The sequence below is a fragment of the Tupaia chinensis genome, unplaced genomic scaffold (assembly GCF_000334495.1).
Source record: "Tupaia chinensis unplaced genomic scaffold, TupChi_1.0 Scaffold147123_1, whole genome shotgun sequence".
Lineage (NCBI taxonomy): Eukaryota > Metazoa > Chordata > Mammalia > Scandentia > Tupaiidae > Tupaia > Tupaia belangeri.
In genome coordinates, this window is record NW_006206975.1 from 754,105 (window position 1) to 777,880 (window position 23,776).

General features: G+C 41.1%; 1 protein-coding gene across 2 annotated transcripts in view; it reads right to left on the reverse strand.

The window, feature by feature from the left end:
- Window positions 1-1,596: 1,596 nt before the first annotated feature.
- Window positions 1,597-23,776, reverse strand: part of MARVELD2 (MARVEL domain containing 2) — a 28,067-nt gene continuing 5,887 nt past the window's right edge. For both annotated transcript variants that reach the window (XM_006169514.3, XM_006169515.3), the window contains exons 3-7: window positions 18,968-19,003; window positions 10,688-10,836; window positions 10,295-10,466; window positions 2,985-3,035; window positions 1,597-2,362 (exon numbers count right to left, since the gene is read on the reverse strand). In XM_006169514.3, the coding sequence (XP_006169576.1) occupies window positions 2,240-2,362; window positions 2,985-3,035; window positions 10,295-10,466; window positions 10,688-10,836; window positions 18,968-19,003 (531 nt within the window). In that variant the 3' untranslated portion in view covers window positions 1,597-2,239. The remainder of the gene's footprint in view (window positions 2,363-2,984; window positions 3,036-10,294; window positions 10,467-10,687; window positions 10,837-18,967; window positions 19,004-23,776) is intronic.

Here is a 23,776-nt window from a genome sequence, read left to right on the forward strand (position 1 = left end):
ACCTAACTCTTTATAAATCTACCAAAATGGTAGTAGATTTATTTTTAAAGTATTGGTGCTCTTAAGTGAAATGTTCGAATGGGGCCCCAATATATAAAACAGGAAGTGAAGCTATTCTAGTTGGGGAGCCCTCAGAAGGGGTTTCACACTTCACTAGGAGTTACCACATCTGAATGAACTCTGACAAAGAAAAACTAGAAGTTCACTCAGTGACTCCCACTTCCTAAAGCCTTGCTTTTCCACATGCTTTTCTTTGGTTTCATCAGTTCAGAAAACTCTTTGAACATTAACTGTATGAATGGCAGCTGAACCAGGCAGAAACTGTAATTCTATACCTGGGAAATTACCTACAAGATAAAAGCTGCTGAATAGGATCCAGTGAATTAACAAAACAAAACACACATACACACACACTTTTTAAAAAAAAGGCAGTCCATTGTTCATACTAACAAAGACAGAACTCTTTTTCATGACTAAAGCCCCAGAGCCAAAATAATTCTTGGAAAGCTGAAGCATACCAATAAATTGAATGGAGAGTCCAAGTAAATACAATATTATAGGCGACCAGCCAGCGGCGTGGTGGGTAACACGGATGGAGCCCATATGACCAACTGGCTGCTTAAAAAATACACTGGGTGCATGTGTGTGTCCAAAATCCTCAGAGAAGAATGAAAGAGAAGGGAGTGTGTTGACCATGCCCCCTGGGGAAAGTGCTTTCTTGCTTTCGCTCTCTTTCTAAAGCTCTCTTTCTAAAGACCCTCGTGGAGAGGTGCATGTACCCTACGGCAAATTAGATAATTATAGTATCATGGGGCTTTAGGATGGATGTCCACAGGGGATAACAGAGGCAGCAACATTTACAACAACCCGACCTGACCTGATGTATCCAAGGCAGATTGGGCTGGGGATCTGGAGATAAATGCGCAGTGAAACTGCCTGAAGATAAGGATGCCAGGTTGGGCCCAGAGGCCATAGAACCACAGAAAAACATGTGCCTGAGACTGTGTGTACAAAGAGCTAACAGCACAGAAAAGAACACCCCGAGACACACAGGGCCTTGTGGTAACTGTGTTGGGCTTGCTCATAGGGACCTTTTCTTGAGACTCTTTTTATGTGGTTTATTTATTTCACAAAAACTAATAAAGTTCTTATAATGTGGCAAGCTCTGTACTACATTTTCTATAAATATTAACTCATTTAATCCTCAAGCCCTATGAGGTAGGTAGGTTTTTTTTGTTTGTTTGTTTGTTTTTTGTGGAGAGGTTTTTGCTATAGGGTGGACGCGTGTGCTCGCCAAAAAGACAGAGAGAGACAGAAAGCAAGAAATCACCCCCGAGGGAGGATGGCCACACTGCAGTCCCTTCTCCTCCATTCTCCTCTCGGGATCTTGGGCATGCATGCACATGCCCCTGGTGTAAGTTTAAGCCACTGGGTTCAGGACTCGAACCGCAGTCGACTACATGGGAGTCCAGTGACCTAGCCATTATGCCAACTGCTGGTCCTGGTATTCTTCTTTAAAAAATATTTATGTTAATTTTATTATTTTTTTAATTGACCAGATAGAAAAAGGGAAAGCAAGAAAGCAAGTCACCAGGTCCAGGATTTGAACCGTGGGCAGCCATGTGGGAGTGTCCAGCATCTTAGACACCATGTCACCTGGTGGCCCCCAGAGGTTGGTACTCTGATTAGTTCCCTTTTATAGAAGAGGAAACAAGCACAAGAGATTAGGTATTCCCAAAAGAACACAAAGGTTAAAAATGGTGATTTAAATTTCAAACCCCTTTCAAAGGAAGAAATGACACCTTTGAAAAGGTGTTATCCATGTTCCCATAGGAAGCATCCTTTAGGAATCCCTTTGGACTGTTTTAGGAAGAGAAATCTGTCTTAGAAAAATCACAGCAATCTGCCTGCATTATAAAGGAAACAGCAGCACTGGAATGGAGATTTCACTCATCCTCACCCCACAAGGATACGTCCTCTAAAATGACAACACAGTCTAGGGGGATGGACAAATGTGAAACTGTATGCAGATGAATACAGGACTTCTTCCATTCTCAGTAAAGGCCCTCAGTAAATCTGAATTTGTTGCAAAATGTTTGAGTCATCTTGTTTAACATTGCCTACCTGTTAAACCAGAACCTAATTCTGAAAGCACTTGCTTCTCTACCACAGAGCATAAAAAAGGCAGTAAATAAATAATAAATCTGCTATTAAAAGAAAAAGTAGTTCCAAATAAGGCTTAAGAATAACCTTGTATATCCCAATTCATTACTTTATCATATTCTTGAATTCTTTGTTTTATGTGAGAAAGTTTATTCTTTAGGTAATCACAGCGTTCTTTTTTCTCCAGAAATGTAGGATCCTGTAAAAGAAACAGAACTATTATTTCAGAGTCTGGCTTCCTCAGCAAAGAAGACCGAAACATAGATTGTCACCCAGAAAATTACTTGATGAGTAGAATTATCTACAGCAAAGTTCCAAATCTGCATAATCAGAATGACACTCAAGCTCTCTCTATGCTTTTCAAAAAATACACATTATTTTTTAGAGCAGTTTTAGGTTCATAGTAAAACTGAGTGGGAAATACAAAGAGCTGAGGCATCTTTAACCGTAAAAAGGGAAATAAATGTATAGAAAAGATTAACAGGAGACTTCTCCAGCCTCTACTGACTTGTGAGATTAAGTGAGAAGTAGAGTTGGAAAAATGTAAAATAATTTGTCCTTTTGAGGGAAATATGGAAGAAGAGTTCCTTGTCAGTGCTGGTGTCCCTACGTCACTCAAGAAAGAAGCAGCAGACTGTATTTAGGACAGAGGTTATAAGAGAAGGCATCCAGCAACCACCTATTTTCCCTAGAAAGTAGCCTTAAGAGAAATACAGAAAATAAATACTTTAAATACTTTAGATAAGAGAATCTGAAGTCTGTCAATGACCACAAGTGTACCTGAGTAAGAGTATATTTTAAAGGAGAAAATTTTTACTCACATTCTTCTTTCTCTTAAACTCTTCATGGATTCTTGAAATTCTCTCATGTTCCTTAAAATAACACATTATACATTTGAGTTAAAACTCTTTCATTTACTCAAATCATGTCTCAAAGCACACTGCTTATTAGAAAACACTGTTGTTATTTATATCTTCCATGAGTGATGATGAGGAGAGACATCCCTAGTGGAGTTTTTTTGTTTTTTTTGTTTTTAATAATTATTTTATTGGGGAACCAGCAGTTAGCGTACTGGCTATGTCACTGGACTCCCACGTAGTGGACCGTGGTTCAAGTCCCAGACCTGGTGGCTTAAACTCACGTCGGGCGCGTGTGCGTGCGTGCCCAAGATCCCGAGAGGAGAATGGCGGAGAAGGGATTGTGGCGTGGCCATCCCCCCCTTGGAGGGTGATTTCTCGCTTCCTGTCTCTATGTCTCTCTCTGTCTGTCTGGCGAGTGCACACACCATATAGCAAAAACCTCTCCAAAAAAAGAAATTATTTTATTGGGACTAGCAGGTGGTGTGGTGGTTAAGGTGCTGGACACTCACATGGCCAACCATGGTTCAAGTACCAGTCCTGGTGGCTTGCTTTTTCACTTTCCCTCTCTCTCTCTACAGTCAAATTAAAATAAATGGATGCAGAAGGAACCAGCAGTTAGCGTAATGGCTATGTATGTCACTGGACTCCCACGTAGTCGACCGCAGTTCATGTCCCGGACCAGGTGGCTTAAAACTCACGCCGGGCGCGTGTGCGTGCGTGCCCAAGATCCCGAGAGGAGAATAGAGGAGAAGGGATTGCGGCGTGACCATCCCCCCTGGGGGGTGATTTCTCGCTTTCTGTCTCTATGTCTCTGTCTGTCTGGCGAGCGCACGCGCCCTACAGTGAAAATCTCTCAAAAAAAAAAAAATGGATGCATAAATAAAATTAAATAATTCTTTAAAAGTTATTATTTTACTTAACTTTATTTATTTATTTTAATTTGACTACAGAGGGATAGGGAGAGTGAGAGAGAGGGAAAGTGAGAAAGCAAGTTACCAGGTCCAGGACTTGAACCATGGCCAGTCATGTGGGAGTCCAGTGCCCTTACCTACCACGCCATCTGCCAGCCCCCCAGTGGGGTTTTTATGCTGTGATCCACTCCCAGCCTCAGCCGGTCAGCATGATGGGCACACACATGCCCAGCTTGCACAGGACGTGGTTCTGGGACCTTCCCATGTTGCCACAGCATCACAGACTACCATGTTATTGTGCCACTACAGCTAGTCAGAAAACGATTTTTATCTAAGACAAAAAAAATATATTCACACACACAAATTCAATTCACTATACAAATATCTGAAGGCTCACTATCCGCCAGATACTAGGTTCCAGGGATGAAAAGGAAGAAAAGTCCCTGCCCACGTGAAACCAGACCCAAGTTCCAGTGCCATCACCTGCCAGCTGTGTGACCAGAGGCAAAATATTTAGCCTCCTTGAGACTCAGCTTCCTCACTGGTAAAATGGAAATAATAATCGAATGACCTCAAAGGGTTGAGAGAAGGTTCACTTGGTTAAGGTTCACTTACAGGGCCTGCCCCATAGTGCACTGACTGCGTGCTGTAAAGAGGAAGCCAGATCCCACATGGCTGATGTGGGTTTGAATCCAGGCCTAGTTAGCTTCGTGCTGGCCTTGATGGTGTGTGTCCAGGATCCTGACTTGATGAAGAATTGGAGGAAAAAAGATTGTGTGGCATATCTAGGACCCTTTAGTGGTGTTTTTTCTCTCTCTCTTTTGCATATGCTACCGTGAATAAAAAAGATAAAATAAAACAATCTTCATGAAGTGCTTAGACAATAATTATGACATTAGTTATTATTTGAAAAGTTCTTTTCCAAGTTATTAGGTATTGGAATTAAGAGGTTGAGACTATTCAACTATTTCAAAATAGCTAATGTAAGATTCCTTTAACTTAATTGTAAGTTTTGTAACAAACATGAATTTTGTTAAGGAGTTGAACATGCCACCCAAGGGAACTGATTATTAGAGCAAATGCTCCCATTTTTCTGTGCAAACCTATGCATAGATCTGGCTAGACAATGCAAATCTAATCAATACAAAGTAAAATGTAATAATTCACAATTCTAATTGCATCCCGAGAACATTTTCCACCACTTACCCACAGCCTTTCCCCAATACATTTTAATTCTTCCATCGCTTTTGCATAGTGAGATCCTGAGTATTGTTGTTTTGATAGCTTGCCAGTAGTGAGGGTGGACCTGTCATTCAGCTGTAATCTATAACAACAGGTTCTGAGCCAGGGATAAACTGGCTGCTAGAGTCAGGGTCCTGTACTAGGGAAGCTGGCAGAGACATGGCATAGAACCCACTATGGAGTCTGTCATGGAGAGGGAACTTAGAAGTAGTGAGGACCAGGGGGGTTATTTGGGTCACAATTTTTTGTTGTTGTTGTTGAAAGAGAGGGGTTTTTGCTATAGGACACGTGCACTTGCCAGAGAGACAGAAAGTGAGAAACATCCTCCAAGGGGGATGGCCTTGCCACAGTTCCTTCTCCTCCATTTTCCTCTTGGGATTTTGGGCGCACAAGCACACGTGCCTGGCGTGAGTTTCAAGTCACCAGACCCAGGATTCAAACTGCAGTGGGCCACATGGGAATCCAGCTCCCTAATCACTACACCACCTTCTGGCCCCCCAGATTCCTATTTTACAGGCTCAGAAAAGTCTTCAGACTGTTTCATTTCTCAAGGGTACACAGCCAGGTTTATGAGAAAACCTGTCTCCAAACAGGCCCACTGGGCTCTGAAGTGCCCCACAGCAGCCCTGAAGACACAGTGAGGACATGGATGAGCCCTGCATCTCCTGCCCAGAGCAATCCTCAACCTGTGGTTGATGAGAAGTAAACTTTTGTGATGCAATTAATCTCTCTAGTTTGGAGAAGGACTGGAGGAAACACTGGTAATAACTGGGCCTGTTGTTTTGGTTACTCACTTGCCATATCAGGATAAAAACCCAAAGTAATGACTGCTGTTGACACTGTGTGGAACAACAGTGGAAAACTCGGTCTCTCGGCCCCTACTGTGATCCCATAGTGGATCCACATGCTGGAGTTGTTGCCCACTCACACGAGCCCACAAACCAGAGCTACATACAAGTCACAGCTGGGGTTTTTAGCACCATTTCTCCCAACCACTGCTCTTACCAACCTGTACTGATCCTGATTCCTGGGGCTGGCTAGCTCCTTCCTGCAGTCTCTCAGGGCCTCTAAACTGGGTCACCCTTCCTGAGCTGTGGACCTTGCTTGTTTTTCAGCTGGTACTAACTGGCCCTTAACCTCGGTGTTTGCTGGATTTCTACTGCTCCCTGATACTGGCGTCTCTTAGCTAACACCATTCTATTGTTCCAGGATTGGGGAAATGTCACCACTGTACACATCTGACTTAGCTCACAATTATAACTGATTTAAATGTACACTGAAAGTCTGCGGTCAAAACAAAAACACCCAACTAATATAGGTTCTCAGGAGAATACATACATGTGTGTTATGCTTATGTGTGTATTTGCATATACAAATTTTTTTAAGAATTATTTTATTTAACTTTATTTATTATTATCATTATTATTTTCCAGTTTGATCAGAGAGACACAGAGAGAGAGAGAGAGGAAGTGAGAAAGCAAGCCACCAGGTCCGAGACTTGAACCGTGGTCGGCCATGTGGGAGTACAGCGCCTTTTACCACCATGCCACTTTGCCGGCCCCTGCATACATAAATTTTTTTTTTAATTTAATTTTTTTTTTTTTAGAGGTTTTTGCTACAGGGCGCGTGTGCTCACCAGACAGAGAGAGAGACAGAGATAGATAGTGAGAAATCACCCTCTGGGGGGATGGCCACGCCTCAAGCCCTTCTCCTCCATTCTCCTCTCAGGATCTTGGGCATGCACGCACACGCGCCCGGCGTGAGTTTTAAGCCACCGGGTCCAGGATGCGAACTGCGGTCAAATACATGGGAGTCCAGCGACACAGCCATTACGCCAACTGCTGGTCCCCAAAAATTTAATTCTTAAAAGCTGAATGAGGGCCAGCTGGTGATGTGGTGGTTAAGGCAGCTGGATCCCACATGACCTCCTGCATGGAGGTCTTGGATCCCACATGAAAAAACATACCAAGCACACATGCGTGTGTGCCCAAAATCCCAAAAGGAGAAATGGAGGTGAAGGGTTCTATTGTGACTATTTCCCATGGGGAGTGCTTTCTTACTGTCCTTCAGTCTCTCTGGCAAGTACATGCGTATTATAGCAAATTATAAAGAAAAAAGTTGAATGAGTTTAAAAATGTTTAATTATACAATAGATTAATGTGACATCTTTAAAAAAGACAGAACAGGGGCCAGCAGATGACGTGGTGATTACGGCACTGGACTCCCACATGGCATGGCTGACCGGTTCGAGTCCCAGACCTGGCAGCTTGCTTTCTCACTTTTCCCTCTCTCTTTCTCTGGTGAGCAAATAATAAAAAAAAAAAATAATAATAAATAAAATAAGGAATTATTAAAAAAATAACAAATGTCCATAGCAGCATTATTCATAATAGCCAAAGAGTGAGAATGGCCCAAATGTCTATCAACTAATAAATGGATAAACAAAATATAAATATCCATACAATGGAATATTATTCCAATACAAAAAGTAATGAAGTATTGATTCACGCTTGACTGTAGATGAACTTAGGGCTAGCCATGTGGCACAGAGGATTAAGCCCTGTGATTGGGGAGTTAGATCCCACATGGCCAATTATAGTTCAAATCCCAACCCTGGGGGCTTGTACACCAGCGCATGTGTGTGTTCACTCAAAATCCTGATGGGATGGATAAATGGAGGAAAAAGAACTGTAGTGTGACCATGCCTATTGGGGGTGCCTTCTCTCTCCCACCTCTTTCTCTGGTGAATGTATGCACCTTCTGGCAATTAAAAAAAATAGAGGGATGGGGCCAACAGGTGGCATGGTGGTTAAGGGCGCTGGACTCCCACATGGCTGACTGTGATTTGAGTCTCGGATCTGGCAGCTTGCTTTCTCACTTTTTCTCTCTTTCTCTCTTACACTTTCCTTTCTGGTCAAATTTAAATAAATAAATAGATAAATAAATAAATAAATTTCAATAAAATAATTCTTAAAAAAATAGAGAGATAAACCTTGAAAACATTATGCTAAGTGAAAGAAGCCAGATACAACAGATCATATATTTTATCATTGCATTACAGGGTACATGCTCTTGCAGGAGAGAGAGAGACGAGAAAGAGAGAAAATGAGAAAGTATCCCTCAGGGAGATGACCATACTGCAATCCCTTCCCCATTCTCCTCTCAGGATTTTGGGCACACATACACAAGTGCCTGGCATGTTTTTAAAGCAACCAGGTCCGGGACTCTAACTGAGCAATTGGCCATGTGGGATCCAGCTGCCTTAACTACACCACCACCTGGCTGGCCCTTATTATTGCATTTTTATGAAACATTCAAAATAGGCAAATCCATGCAAACAGTAGTTTTGTGGTTGTCAATGGGTAAAGAAATGCAGGAATGGGGAATAACTGCATGTGGGTATTGGATTTCTTTTTGAGGTGATGAAAATGTTTTGGAATTAGATAGCAGTGATGGTTGCATAACTTTGTGAGTATGCTAAAAACCACTGAAATGCATACTTTTAAAAAGGGTAGACTTAAAAAAAAAAAAAAAGGTAGACTTGGGGCCAGCAGGTGGCGCAATGGTTAAGGTGCTAGACTCCCACAAGGGCGACCACAGTTCAAGTCCTGGACATGGCGGCTTGCTTTTTTACTTTCCCTTTCTCTCTCTGGTCAAATGAAAAATAATAACAAATAAAATAAACTAAATAATTTTTTTAAAAAGGGTGGACTGGGACCAGCATTTAGCATAATGGCTATGTCACTGGATTCCCATGTAGTCAACCATGGTTCAAGTCCAAGACCCAGTGGCTTAAAACTCACCCTGGGTCCATGTGCGTGCGTGCCTAAGATCCCAAGAGGAGAATGGAGGAGAAGGGACTGTGGTATGGCCATCCCCCCTAGGGAGTGATTTCTTGCGTCTTGTCTGTCTCTCTCTGTCTTTCTGGCGAACGCACACCCCCTATAGCAAAAACCTCTCAAAAAAAAAAAACAAAAAAAGGGTGGACTTATGGTGTGTGAACTTTACCTCAATTAGAAAAATTTACATCTGATTTTTTAAAATGCTGATTATGAGGCATTCCCTATTTCAAATTTATAAAAAGTAAAAAAATATGGGAAGAGAAAAAACAGTACATGAAAGAAGAAGTTTAAGTCCTACATGACTATCCTGTGGTCTCTTGGTTTTCCTCTCTGTCACAGTCATGGTCATCAGTCTGAAGTAAGTGTGCAGTAGCTCACGTTTGCAGCCTCAGGTCCACTCTCCACTCTTACCCACCGTGCTTTCTTTATTCCAAGTTTGTTTGTTTATTTGTTTCAAGTGAGAGAAACAAAGAGGGAGGGAAAGGCAGAGTTGGCACTGCCTTCGTAAAGGTCCTGTTATAACCCATCTCCAACCTCAACCAGCCCCAGATCATGGGCCCCTGTGTGCCTGGTACACTCTGGGAGGTCTCTGGAGCATGGACCTGAACTCCACCATGAGGATCAGCCCTTGAAGAGTGCTACAGTTCACCTCTGTCCAGCCCCCAACCACCAAGCTTTCATCTTTTAGGCCTGGTGGTAGCTGCTTCACTCTGGCTTCGCCAGGAAATATACTGCCCCTGGAGGCTCCTCACGCCCCACACTCCCCTTTGTGAACAAACCCTCTTGGCATTCTCTTTGTTTGCCTGTGCCATCTGTTTCCTTTGGAACCCTTACTGACTCAGTGCGGATCTTAGGCAAATGTATATTTTACTTAAGTGGGACAATATTGATAATATACTATTTAATAATCAAGGAAAAAACATGAAGGTATGTATTAGAACTGTAATCTTGACTAGTCAATCTCCTGGGAGATCTCAAATGCTTTCCTAGACACAGCCAGTGGATGCAGATTATAGACTGTTCAAAGGTCAGATTTAGGGGCCAAAAGGTGGTATGCTGGTTAGGGTGCTAGACTCCCACATGGCCAACCATAGTTTAAGTCCTGGACTTGGTGGCTTGCTTTCTCACTCTCCCTACCTCTCTCTCTCTGTTTCTCTGGTTAAATTAAAAATAAATAAATAAATCGTAAATAAAATTAAGTAATAATTTTTTTAAAAAAAAGATTGGATTTATGTGGCCCTGGGTCCGAGCTCCTTCGGCAGCCGCAGACACTGACCTGCCGGTTTTCCGAATGACGCGGCAGTCTGCTCATCACCTCATCCAGCTCATCGAGCTTCCTTAAGATGGCCTGCACTTCTGAGGACAGCTCTTTGTACTCCGAAAACTGGTCTTGGAACACAGCTTTGTAGCGTTCTCGCTCATCGTCCGTGTGAATCACAGGGTATTTTCTGAGGCAAAACATAAACCAAAGGTGTAATGTTTTCACTGCAAGAGGCTGTTGGGAAGTCATCCTAGCTGCTTCCTCACTGACCACCCTGACCTGCAGGTCAACGTGTTACCTGTCACAGAACAGGCAAGTGTCCGCAGAATGATTTTAAGCAGCGAGCATTAACTTGGAAACAAACCAGAAAACAGAAGGCCCAAATGGGACCTCTGGACTCCTACTCACGCCACATAGTCGGGCATCACGATGGGTTTAGGAATGTGGCCTGGAGGAATGTGTCCACTCAAGAGTTCAGGTTTCATGTGTGTTGTTCTCGATTCCTTGAAATTAACTTCAGGGGCTCTTTGTTTATCGCCACTGGGAGCCATTTCACACTGCAGGTAGAGAGAAAAAGAGAATTTATTTAAAGCAGAAGCAGAAAAAAACCCATGACAAACATTTTTTTGGAGGGTCAGAGGGCCCATGTGCTCGCCAGAGAGGCAGAGGGCAGAAGAGGGAGAAAGCATCCCCCGTGGGGCATTATTTCTTTGTGGCATCTGTCTCTTCCATCTCTCTCTCCTCTCGGGATTTCGGACACACATTTACACAAGCCCAGCATATTTTTCAAGCCTCCAGTGATAGGATCTCAATTGTGGGGTCAGTCATGTGGGATCCAGCTCCTATAACCAACAGGCCACAGGGCTTGCCCTGAATTTATTTTTAAAAGAAAACAGGGAGGGGAGCAGAAGAAAAGTATAAACAGTAATTAACATTTCACTTCATAAAGTTTTTTTTTCTTTTCTTTCTTTTTTGGAGAGGTTTTTGCTATAGGGCACGTGTGCTCGCCAGAAAGACAGAGAGAGACAAGAGAGACAGAAAGCGAGAAATCACCCCCCAGGGGGGATGGCCACGCCTCAATCCCATTCCCCCTGGGGAGTGATTTCTCACTTTCTGTCTCTCTGTCTCAGTCTTTCTGGCAAGCGCATATACCCCATAGCAAAAACCTCTCTAAAAGAAAAAAACGTAAAGAAGACATTTCTGGAACAGCAGGAAAAAAGGCAGTGGGTGTCTTTAATTTGCCAGAGTGTTAATTTGTTATTCCCTAAAAAAGTCTATGAGAATCCTGAACAGGAGACAGTGGTTTACAATACTCTAATTCATACATCAGAGCACTCTGAAGGCCTTTATAGTTTTTGTTTGTTTGTTTGTTTGTTTGTTTTAAATGAAGCGGGACCAGCAGATGGTGTAATGGTTACGTTGCTGAACTGTCATATAAGTCAACCACAGTTCAAGTCCTAGACCTGACAGTTTAAACTCACACCGGGCACATGTGTGTGTATACCCAAAATCCTGAGAGGAGAATGGAGAAGGGATTGTGGCATGGCCGTCTCCCCGGGGGGTGGGGGGCGGGGAGGGTGTGATTTCTCACTTTTTGTCTCTTTCTGTCTCTCCAGCAAGGGCATGTGCTCTATGGCAAAGATCTCTAAAAATAAATAAATAAAATTAATTAATCAATTTAAAAGGACAGAAGAAAGATGGATGTATTCAAAAGAAAGAAATTGAACATAAGATGAAACGGTTCAGAGGAAGAACCCAGGGGCAGATGGCTTTCAAAACTAAGATAGCCTACAGAAGGGAAGTAGGATTGGAAGACTCAGCAGGAGCCCACTAGAGCAGGCAGGCAAAGATGGATACTTGGCTTTGAGGCTGGGGAAAGACTATTCAGGGTCTCCACTGGACAGGGTCCAGAACACCAGCCAAATTGGTGAGGCTGGTAGATGCCAAAAAAGAGGTTTCCTGGTTCATTTCCTTCCTTCTGTCCTTCCTTCCTCCTTTTGCTACCGGGTGCACGTACTCACTGGAGAGAGACAGAAAGAATCACTCCCTAGAAGGATGGCCACATGGAAATCCCTTCTCCTCTATTCTCCTCTAGGCATTTTGGGTGGGTGGGCATGCACACACACATGCCTGGCATGATTTTCAAGCTGCTGGGTCTGGGACTCTAACCATAAAGTTAGCTATGTGGGATCCAGCCTCTTGAACCTTCATGCCACCTACTGGCCTGAGGGATTTTCATTTTATACATAAAGAAGTGAGGTTCAGAGGTATTCTCCAAGATCATACTACTATTAAGCAGTAAAGACACAATCAAAACCCAGAATGGGTTGGGTAATTGATACTTCAAATGAACATGAGGGGGGCCGGCAGGTGGTGTGGTAGTTAAGGGCGCTGGACTTCTACATGGCTGACTGCAGTGTGAGTCACAGGCCTGGAGGCTTGCTTTCTCACTTTCCCTCTCTCTCTTCACTCTGTCCCTCTCTGATCAAATTCAAATAAATAAGTAAATAAATGAGTAAAATTAAATAATTCTTTTAAAAATGAACATGAGGAAACTTGCTTACTTATACGTGTATCATGCATATCCTAAAGTTCTCTGAACTTCTGGTACTGCTCTGCCTGTGCATTTGTGATGGACAGCGCAAGCAATGCTGTACTGCTTGAGCAAAGCAAGACTGGGCCTAGGGGGACCAGTGGATGGTGTAATAGTTATGTTGCTGGACTCCCATGTAAGATCTGCATTCCAGACCAAGTGGCTTAAAATTCACACTGGGTGCGTGTGCACGTGCCCAAGACCCTGAGAGGAGAATGGAGGAGAAGGGATTGCAGCATGGCCATCCCCCTTGAGGCATGATTTATGGGCTTTCTGTCTCTCTGATGAGTGAACGTGGCTTATTGCAAAAATCTCTATAAAAAGAAAAGACTGCTTGGGAACATGACTCTTCTTTTCCATAGCAACCTCTCTCCCCTCTATTGATTGATCCCTTAAGCCTTCAAGAAATGCTTGCTGAACTAAGAATGGCTTGGCATGGCTCCTACTTCATTATAAACAACATATAAAACAGGATTTAGAACCTTGCTCTTTATCTTGCCAAGCAGCTTTTAAAATCCTTTGTATCTTGATTTCCCTATCTCAGAGACTGGCTTTGAGGTTTAACATTAGCTCCTTCTAAAAGCCACCAGTTCTTAACTCACCCAAGAGAACACCCCATGGCTTAAATTAGAGGTGAAGGCTGCTAAACTGCCCTAGGGGAAAATTAGGAAAAGAAGCAGCTCTGGACCTGCAGCAGTGGTTAAAGGGGAAGCAGATGCAGCAGGCATGCCTAGTCCCTGGGTCCCAAAGTGGGGGGTGGAAGGGCAGAGCAGAATTCCCTCAGGAGACGAGATTAAGCAAGAGAGTCTGGGACCAGCAGTTAGCGTAATGGCCTATGTCGCTGGACTCCCATGTAGTCGACCGCGGTTCACGTCCTGGACCCGTGGCTTAAACTCACACCAGGTGCGTGTGCCTGCGTTCCCAAGATCCCGAGAGGAGAATGGAGGAGAAGGGATTGCGGCGTGGTCATCCCCCCTGGGGGGTGATTTCTCGCTTTCTGTCTCTCTGTCTCTCTCTGTCGGGTGGGCGCATGTGCCCTATAGCAAAAAACCTCTAAAAAAAAAAGAGTTTGAGGGAATGGTTTTAAGGTTAGTATTTATTCTGCTGTTCTGCTGGCTACATACCATTTCTTCAGCCTACTAAATTCTCATATGGTTTAATCTTGATAATATGGCATTAAACATTAAGAGGTACTTTTCTGGCTGGGATAAATGGATTTCTGTATCACGGCATCTCTCGTCAGCAGCTAATTAACAGACCAGTTCTCAGCAGGCTGGCTGAGGAGGCTGCTGTGGAGAAGATCCTCCCACGGGCCTGAAATCCTCAGCAGCAGTCCCAGGTGTCTATTCTCAGATTTCCTGGTCAGTCATGAATTCTGTCCAGGTAGTCACAGTGGGCAGGAAAGGCCATAATTCATTTTTTTTCTAGGAAAAGTTTTTCAAGAAAAAAACCTATTTATCTTCTTTACTTGCCCATCCCTAATTCCAAGATTTACTTTTTATTATAAAAAGAGCATTTTAAGCCCAGTGGTTAAGGGAACTGGATCCCACATGGCTGACCACAGCTCAGATCCCAGCAGCAGTGGCTTGAAAAACATGCCAGGTGTGTGAGACCAAAATCTCAACAGGATGGAGAAATGGAGAAGGGATTTCAGCGTGACCACACTCCATTGGGGGAGTGCCTTTCCTCTCTCTCTGGCTAAAGCATGTGCCGCCTAGCAATAAAAAAAGAAAGAAAGAAAGAAATTTTTAAAAGGGGGAGGATTTTAAGAAATCAGAATATTTCCATGCAGATTATTTTGTTTGCTTTAAATTTAAAATATTTTTGTGAGGAACAGCAGATGGTGTAATGGTTATGTTACACCACATGGCTGACTGCGGTTCAAGTCCCAGACTCAGAGGCTTGAAACTCACACCAAGCACATGTGTGTTTGTGCCTGAAATCGTATGAGAAGAATGGAGGAGAAAGGATTCACCATGGCCATCCCCTCTGGGGGGGTGATTTCTCACTTTCTGTCTGTCTCTCCAGAGAGCACATGCACCCTATAGCAAGAACCGCCCCCCCCAAAATATATATATACATTTTTTATGTTTTTTTTTTTGAGAGGTTTTTACTATAGGGTATGTGCGCTTGCCAGCCCGCCAGAGAGAGACAGAGAGACAGAAAGCGAGAAATCACCCCCCAGGGGGGATGGCCATGCCGCAATCCCTTCTTCTCCGTTCTGTTCTCAGGATCTTGGGCACGCACACACACACACGTGCCCGGCGTGAGTTTTAAGCCACTGGGTCCAGGATGAGAACCGCATTCGACTACATGGGAGTCCAGTAACATAGCCATTACGCTAACTGCTGGTCCCAACACTTTTTATGGTTTTGACTTTTAAAAATCTTTCTTTTTTCTTTCCAAAGGGTACATGCACTCATAAGAGAGAAAGAGAGAGAAAGCATATCCCCTGTGGGTCACAGTAATGCTGCAAACCTTTTCCCTCCATTTTTCCTTCCCATCAGGATTTTGGGCATGCAAGCACAAATGCTGATGTGCTTTTTAAGCTAATAGGGCTGAGAATCAAACCATGGTAGGCCATGTGGGATCTGGCTCCTTTAACTACTATGCGATGGGGCTGGCTCTGATCTTAACATTTTCTTCTATACTTCTTGACTTGGAAAACTCTATAGGGGAAGAAATCAAACTGGGCATGAGATAAAAAATTAAAACCTTCTTAGACTTTCTTTCATGGAAAGAATGCACTCGGCTCCAGCCTGAACAGAGCACTCTTAATAATGATCCTGGAAGCTGGCAGGGGGCATGGTGGTTAAGGCACTGGACTCCCAGAGGACTGACCATGGTTCAAGTCCCAGACCTGATGGCTTGAAAGTCACACCGGGTGTATGTGTGTGTGTGCCCAAAATCTAAGAGGAGAATGGAAGAGAAGCAATTGCGGTGGTGAGGAGCATCCACCCTGGGGAGTGATTTTTCACTTTCCCTCTCTCTGTCCAGTCTGTCCTGACTTAAGGCAAAACCTAAACAACAACAACAACAACAAAAACTGATCACAAAGACATCAAAGGGAAGGGAGGGAATGGCCCAAAGCCATGTAATTTGACCTTTTCAGCTTCTAGAAAAAACTAGTCTTGTTAACAAATATCAGAATACTTTATTGTGATATAAGTGAAAACAATTAAGCAATGATATAAGTAATGCTGTGAAAATAATTATTAGACTTCAAATTAAAAATAGGCTAAAAAAATATCCTGTCAAGTTAGAACTGGGGGCGCTCGATACACATTACAGCATGTATCTGTCCACTTGTGGGTTTTCTCTCTCCCTTTGAGAATATACTGCAATGATGCCCCTGAGCTCATTGCCCTCGATGCCTAGGTTAGATTTTGGCTTTTCTCTCTTGAAAAAGAAAGCCCGCTTAGCACTTAGGGCTTTATTAGGTTTGTTGCTATCTCTATTTAATCTTATTTTATAGCTGTACATGATTTATTTTAAAAATGATTTTGCTTTGGGGCCGGCAGGTGGCATGGTGGTTAAGGTGTTGGACTCCCCACATGGCCGACCACGATTTGAGTCTCAGACCTGGTGGCTTTCTCTCTCACTTTCCCTCCCTCTTCTCTCGTCAAATTAAAAAAAATAATAACCACAAATAAAATAAATATTTAAAAAGTGATCTTGCTTTTAAAAAGTATTTATTAAAGTACAAAATAAAAACGGACAGCCTAGTATATAGTACAAACAAGAAGCTGAAGTTCAAAAAGAAAGGCACTGTCTCCAGTATCTCAGAGCTCATAAGCAGTTGCCCGAGTACTTGATTTCCGATTTTTCTGATTCCAAAGTTCATCTCCTCCTCCCCACATGCCACTGCCTCTCATATGTTAGTCGGCCAATTCTGTCCTGCTGTGGTGAAATCATACCCAGTGAAAAGCTCGAGGTCCTGACCTTTTCAAGCAGGTTTCTCTGTAAATCCAATAGCTATTTATCTATTAAGTCATGACAGTATCCCTCTAGGACAAACCTAGATATGTTGATCCACAGTGATGCATCTCCCAAGTAGAGGCCTTTAAAGGATGTTAGGGCCAACTCCGTGGTACAGTGGTTATGCTCAAGAAAAGGTGGATCCCACATGGTGACCATGCTTTGAATCCCCAGCCCAGTGAGCCCAAATTATGCTAGGTACATGTGCCTGTGTCCAGGATCTGATGGACTGGAGGAAAGAGATCACCATACAACTAGGTCCTTTGGAGAGTGCTCCTCTCTCTCGTCTCATGCACATGTATGTATATACACTATCATAAATAAAGAAAAAAATTTTAAAGATTTATTTATTTTGGGGGGCTGGCAGGTGGTATGGTAGTTAAGGGCACTAGACTCTCACATGGCCAACTGTGGTTTGAGTCCCAGACCTGGGAAAAATTTTTTAAAAAGAGAATGATCTTTGGGGACCAGCAGTTAGCATAATGGCTATGTCACTGGACTCCCACGTAGTTGACTGCGGTTCGCGTCCTGGACCCGGTGGCTTAAAACTCATGCTGGGCGCATGTGCGTGCGTGCCCAAGATCCTGAGAGGAGAACGGAGGAGAAGGGACTGCGGCGTGGTCATCCCCCTGTGGGGTGATTTCTCACTTTCTGTCTCTCTGTCTCTCTCTGTCTTTCTGGCGAGCACATGAGCCGTATAGTGAAAACCTCTCAAAAATAATAATAATAATAATAATGATGATGAGTGTGCGAGAGAGAAAGTGAGAAAGCAAGCTGCCAGATCTGGGATTTTAACTGTGGTTGGCCATATAGAAGTCTAGCACCTTAACGACTCTGCTACCTGCAGCCCCTTATATTACATTTCTAAAAGAAAACCCAAGACACTGATAACACTGGCCTACCCAGGCAGAATGGGGAGCTGGGGTATAGAAATGAGTGACTTGTATTACAGACTCTCAAATTTTGAATCAATGACATAAAGTTCTTTTCAGAGAAATGAACAAATCCAAAGGCTTTAGTCTTATCTTCTTAGATATGAATAGTGTCTGATATTTTAAAAAATAATTTTTAAATGATAAAATTATAATTATTAAAATACTTTAAGTTATGCCATATATGCAAGTAATAATAATGATAGCATTTCACTGAAACCTATCAGTGAGAAACCCTTATGAGACAGAAATTATTAATATTCCAGTTTTACAGAAGAAGAAATGATGTCATTGAAAGGTTAAATACCTTGCCTACTGTGTCCTGTAAACTGGGAAATATGAATTTCCTATTACATTACAAAAATTGGCATCCAAAAGCAAGATAAGGAAAGACAGTAAGAGCAAAGAACTTCAAAAAGAAATGAAGAGTTTGGAGCAATTAATTACATTTAAAAACAAGTAATTATTTTACTTTATTTATTTACTTATTTTAATTTGACTAGAGAGGAACAGAGAAAGAGGGGTGGGGGGAGAGAGAAAGTGAGAAAATAAGCTGCCAAGTGCAGGACTTGAACCATAGTCGACCCTGTGGGAGTCCAGTGCCCTTAATCACCATGCCACCTGCTGGCTCCAATCAATTTCATTTTTAAAAAGTTAAATCTTGGGCCCAGCAGATGGAGAAGTAGTTATGTCATGGACTCCCATATGACCAATTGCAGTTCCAGTTCTGGTCCCAGTTGCTTGAAAATCATGCTGGACATGTAGGCGTGTGTGCCTAAGACCCCAGGTGGAGAATGGAGGAGAAGGGATGGCAGTGTGGCCATACCTCCTGGGGGTGAATTTCTCACTTTTCCTCTCACTGTGTCTGTCTGTCTCTCTGGGGAGTGCACATGTCCTAAGGCAAAAATCTCTAATCAATAAAAAAGAAAAGTTAAATCTTAAATATAAAAGGAAAACCAACTGTGTTTACTTGCATAAACTTTCCCCTAACAAAAGTAAAAGGAGCTATTAGGATTTTCTAATTTGGTTCTTTTAGAATTAGACAAAAGCTAAAGGTCCCAATATGAACTCAGTGAAGCAGCCACACTTTCACAGGCAATGATTCTACCAGGTAGACAGTCATGAGAGAACAGCATTTGGCAAAATTAGAGATAAAATATGCTGTGAAGAAAACTCTATTCTTACCATTTTCCTTTTCGATGACAATGATGACTCATTTATCTGGAACAAAAAGAATTAAAATGATTTTCAAAGGTGCATCAAGATACTTTGCAAATATTTCATCCATTTGCATTTATACCCAGGTTACAAAAGTTGACACGCTAGTTGCCAAATGTTCCCCTTACTCTTTTGTGTAGGTTTTTAAAAATTATTATTATTATTTTAAATTTAACTAACTTATTTACTTACTTACTTTTTCTCTCTCTCTTTCTTTCTTTCTTTCTAAATTTTAAAAAATTTGACCAGAGGGACCAGTGGGTGATGTAGTGGCTAAGGAGCTGGACACTCCCACATGGCTGATCATGGTTCAAGTCCTGGACCTGGTGGCTTGTTCTCTCTCTCTCTCTCACTCTCTCTCTTTTTTTCTCTCTCTCTCTCTCCCCCCTCTGTGTGTGTCTCTCTCTGGTCAAATTCAAAATAAATGAATGGGGACCAGCAGTTGGTCAAATTTAAAATACTAATAGTAATGAATAAAATTAAATAATTGTTTAAAAATACCTTTATACATAGAAATTTAATTTAGAGAGAAGACTGTTGCATTTGAGCTGTAAACTACTGCTTTAAAGGACTAAGACTAGTGAAGATAACGAAGTTTTTTTCTGAGACTTCACCCTCCAGACCCCATTCTAGAGTGATAGGGCAACCCCTGTAACCTTCTCTCTGTCTCTGTTCTTTAATTTATTTATTTTTCTTTTTTCTTTAATTTTCATTTTCTTGGCTTTCAGATCCTCTTTTATCTTGCTAGTTCTCACCTTTCCCTCTGCCATTTAGGAAAGGCAAAAGTACAGGCCTTTGGAGAAGACTGCTGAATTTCAGCTATGAACTATTGCTTTTGCTGGCATGTTTGCAGGCCGTGCAGTTTTCATATTTTGCTTTTTAAAAAATAAGTAAATAATAAAAAAAAATTTTCTTTTTTTTCTTTCTTTTGTTTTGTTTTCCTTTTTCTGTTACCTTCATTACTTTACTGCTCAGCCTCCATGCACTGAGTGTCTAGACAGGTCTAAGTGTACAGTAGCCAAACATCTGAATACTATTAGGGTCAAAATATTCCTCAATTCTCACTGAATCTGCTGCACAAAAGGAGGAAAATGGAACTGCAGAGAGATTGCAGATCTCCTTCTCCTGCACGCCTCTGAACCTCACATTGAACTTCAAGAAATTAGGAAAAAATGTATAACCCATTAGATGACCAGAAATCACTGCAGAGGCACAAGAAATATGAGAAACCAAGAAAATACTTCACCCCCAAGGGAAAAGAACAACCCCTCTTCATTTGCAGACAGTACAATGGAACTCATGAAAATGTCTGATAAAGAATTTAGAATATTCATAGTGACACAGCTAACAGAGATGCAAGAGAAGACAATAAACTCTAGAAGATTCAGGAGAAAAGAGACAATGAGTTCCGGGAGGTAAGGAAGTTCTTACACTATCTTAAAGAGGAAATAAACACCATGAAAAAGGAATCCAACGGAATTGTTAGAGATAAAGTCTGTAATATAGAAAATCAAAATCTTCCTTGAAAGTATTAAAAACAGATTAGATCATACAGAAGATCGAATCTTAGATGTAGAAGACAGAATCTCTGCCATAGAAAAATTCACCACGAAGACTGAGAAAATAGCCCCCCAAAATGAGGATAATATTCAAGAAATATTAGATACCATTAAACGCCCAAATATCTGGATAATCGGTACCCCAGAAGAGACTAATAAGGGCATTAATAATCTATTCCATGAAATTCTAGAAGAAAACTTTCCAAACCTAGAGAAGCATTCAAAGATCCAGACCCAAGAAATACAAAGGACCCCACCTAGAATTAACTGAAGATGTTCTCCAAGACACATTATAGCCAGACTGACCAAAAACCACAGAACCACAGACAGAGGCAAGATACTAAAATTGGCAAGAGAGAAACGTCAAGTTATGTACAAAGGATATCCCATCAGGCTAATAGCAGGCCTCTCATCGAAAACAATGCAAACAAGGAAAGAATGGGAAAACATATTCAAAGTGTTAAGTGAAAAACAATTTCAGCTAAGAATACTATACCCGGCAAGATTATCCTTCATTAGGGAAGAAAAGACAAGACCATTCTCAGATAAACAAACCCTGAAAGAATTTACCAACACCAGACCAGCTCTTCTAGAAGTTCTAAAAAAAGTGCTACACCAGGAAAACTAAATACAGACACACAGAAGTAAGTTTAAAAACAACTAAGAAAATGGGCATCTTAATGATAGGGATAAGTCCAGATTTGAATGTTATGTTCCAGAATTTAAACAGAAAAATCAGACCACAACAGATAATAGATTAAGTACATGAGACTGAACTGGTGAAATAGAATGTTATGACTTTTGACTAAAACATTACTGATTTTCTCCTATGTTTTGTATTTACAGATTTAAGGATCTTTGTCTTCTTTACCTACTATTTGAACAGAATCCTAACCTGTTTCCTGACTTTGAGTCTTAAACAAATTTCTCTTAATATTTAAAAATTTTGATTTATTAAAGCTAAAACTGCTTTTCTTGAAGTTAAAAACATATTAAAAAATACCTATTTAATGACCATAGCAAGCTATATAACTTCAGTTGGTGCTACTTTATAGTATATTCATTCTACTCACTGAATTTCATGCCTAAAGTCAGACATATGTTCACAGATACGTATATATCAGCTGAACTTGCTATTGAAAAGATCGAGATTAATTAAGATATTTTGTGAATAATAATATGTGGAGGGGAAAAAAGGAATGAAAAGCAACTACAGATACCAGAGACAGTGTGAAAGGAGGGTGAGATGGCAGAGGGTGAGAAATAGGGAACACACACACACACACACACACACACACACACACACATACATATATACAAAACAAGAAATGGAAAATTATTTGTTGATGTGAACATATATGATTAAGCCACTTTACAGTGTATACTGGATGGGAAATCACATTTTGTATGCTGTGATGATGTTCAGTGAATGAATGTAAAATAAGCGGGAACCAGCAGTTAGTGTAATGGCTATGTTGCTGGACTCCCATGTAGTTGACCGCAGTTCGAGTCCTGGACCCGGTGGCTTAAACTCATGCCAGGCATGCGTACATGCGCGTTTGTGTGTATGCCAAGAGAAGAGAATGGAGGAGAAGGGATTGCAGCGTCACCATCCCCCTTGGCTGGGGGGGAGGTAATTTCTCGCTTTCTGTTTCTCTGTCTCAGTCTTTCTGGCAAGCACATGTGTCCTATAACAAAAAACTCTCAAAATAAATAAATAAATATTTTTTAAAAATGCTAAAAGTGCTGAAATAGATTTTTAGAAATTACTTCAGTCTACATAGAATTTCAGTAAGATAAATATATCTGTGACAACAGAGTACGGATCACACTGAAATATGTTGAGATTCTTAGTATAAGACATTGGTACTTGTTATAAAACAATTTTTGTTGTTATGTATAAGATTTAGAGAAAATATTCAAAATAAAATACACATATCAATGTGGGCTATCATAAGGAGAGGATTTAATTTTTAAAAATTATTTATTTAATTTTATTTATTCACTCATTTATTTTAATTTGACCAGAGAGAGACACAGAGAAGGAAAGAGAGAGAGGGAAAGTGAGAAAGGAAGCCACCAGGTCCGGGACTCGAACCGTGGTCGGCCATGTGGGAGCGCCCAGCACCTTAACCACCATGCCACCTGCTGGTCCCGAGGATTTAATTTTTATTTATAGTTTTGCCCAGAATACACATGTGCAATTGTCTAGTATCTAAGAAGACTTGGGAAAAATGCTAAAATGAAAAAGATTCATGGTATGGTTGGGGCCGGCAGGTGGTGTGGTGGTTAAAGGTGCTGGATTCCTACATAACCAACCGTGGTTCAGTCTCGGACTTGGTGGCTTGCTTTCTCACTTTCCCTTTCTCTCTCTCTCTGTTTCTATCTGGTCAAATTGATAAGTGATAATAGCAAATGGAATTAAATAATTGATAATTCTTTTAAAAAATTACCAAAAAATTTAAGTTATATACCAACATTTTTAATGGCAGAAAAGTTTCTACTACATATATTCCTTAGAAAAAAGAAAGCAAAAAATCAACTTATCTCAGGATATAACGAAGACAGCAGAACATGCCCTAATATTTTTGCTACTATTCAACTAAATAATTTTAAATAGAGCTTTTACATAATTATATTCCCCAGGTAGTTATTATTTATTGTCTTTATTATTATCATTATTATATTTAATTAGTTCAATCTTAGAAATAAAACCAAATACAGGGATTTGATTCTAATTTTGGTATACATATCTCCCCAAAATAATCATGAAATATTGAAATCATTGGACAAGTTTGCTGAGTATGTTCATTACAACCCAATCTCTAAATACTTTTGAGAAAAATTTAATGCGGTTATCACATTGTTATTTGGCTTTACTTAACTCACGGGAGAACAGTAAATTATAACATCTGGGTACTTTCTTCCTGTAACTGAAAAATTACAGGTTTTTAAATTTTAACATAGTAAAGAATCAAAATTGTTTCAAACTTATGTGTTAAGGTATTTTATTGAGTCTACTATTCATTTTACTGTGTATATTATTATTCCTTGCATAAATATAGCAGCTGTGTGTTTTTCTTCAGCATTAGGTATAATAATGCAGTCAACGCATTGCATTACACATGTTGTCAACAAACACTAGCATGGGTTATTCTAGTCAAAGCACATCAGTTTCTGAGCTTGGACCTTTGAACCTGAGATCATTAAAGGGACA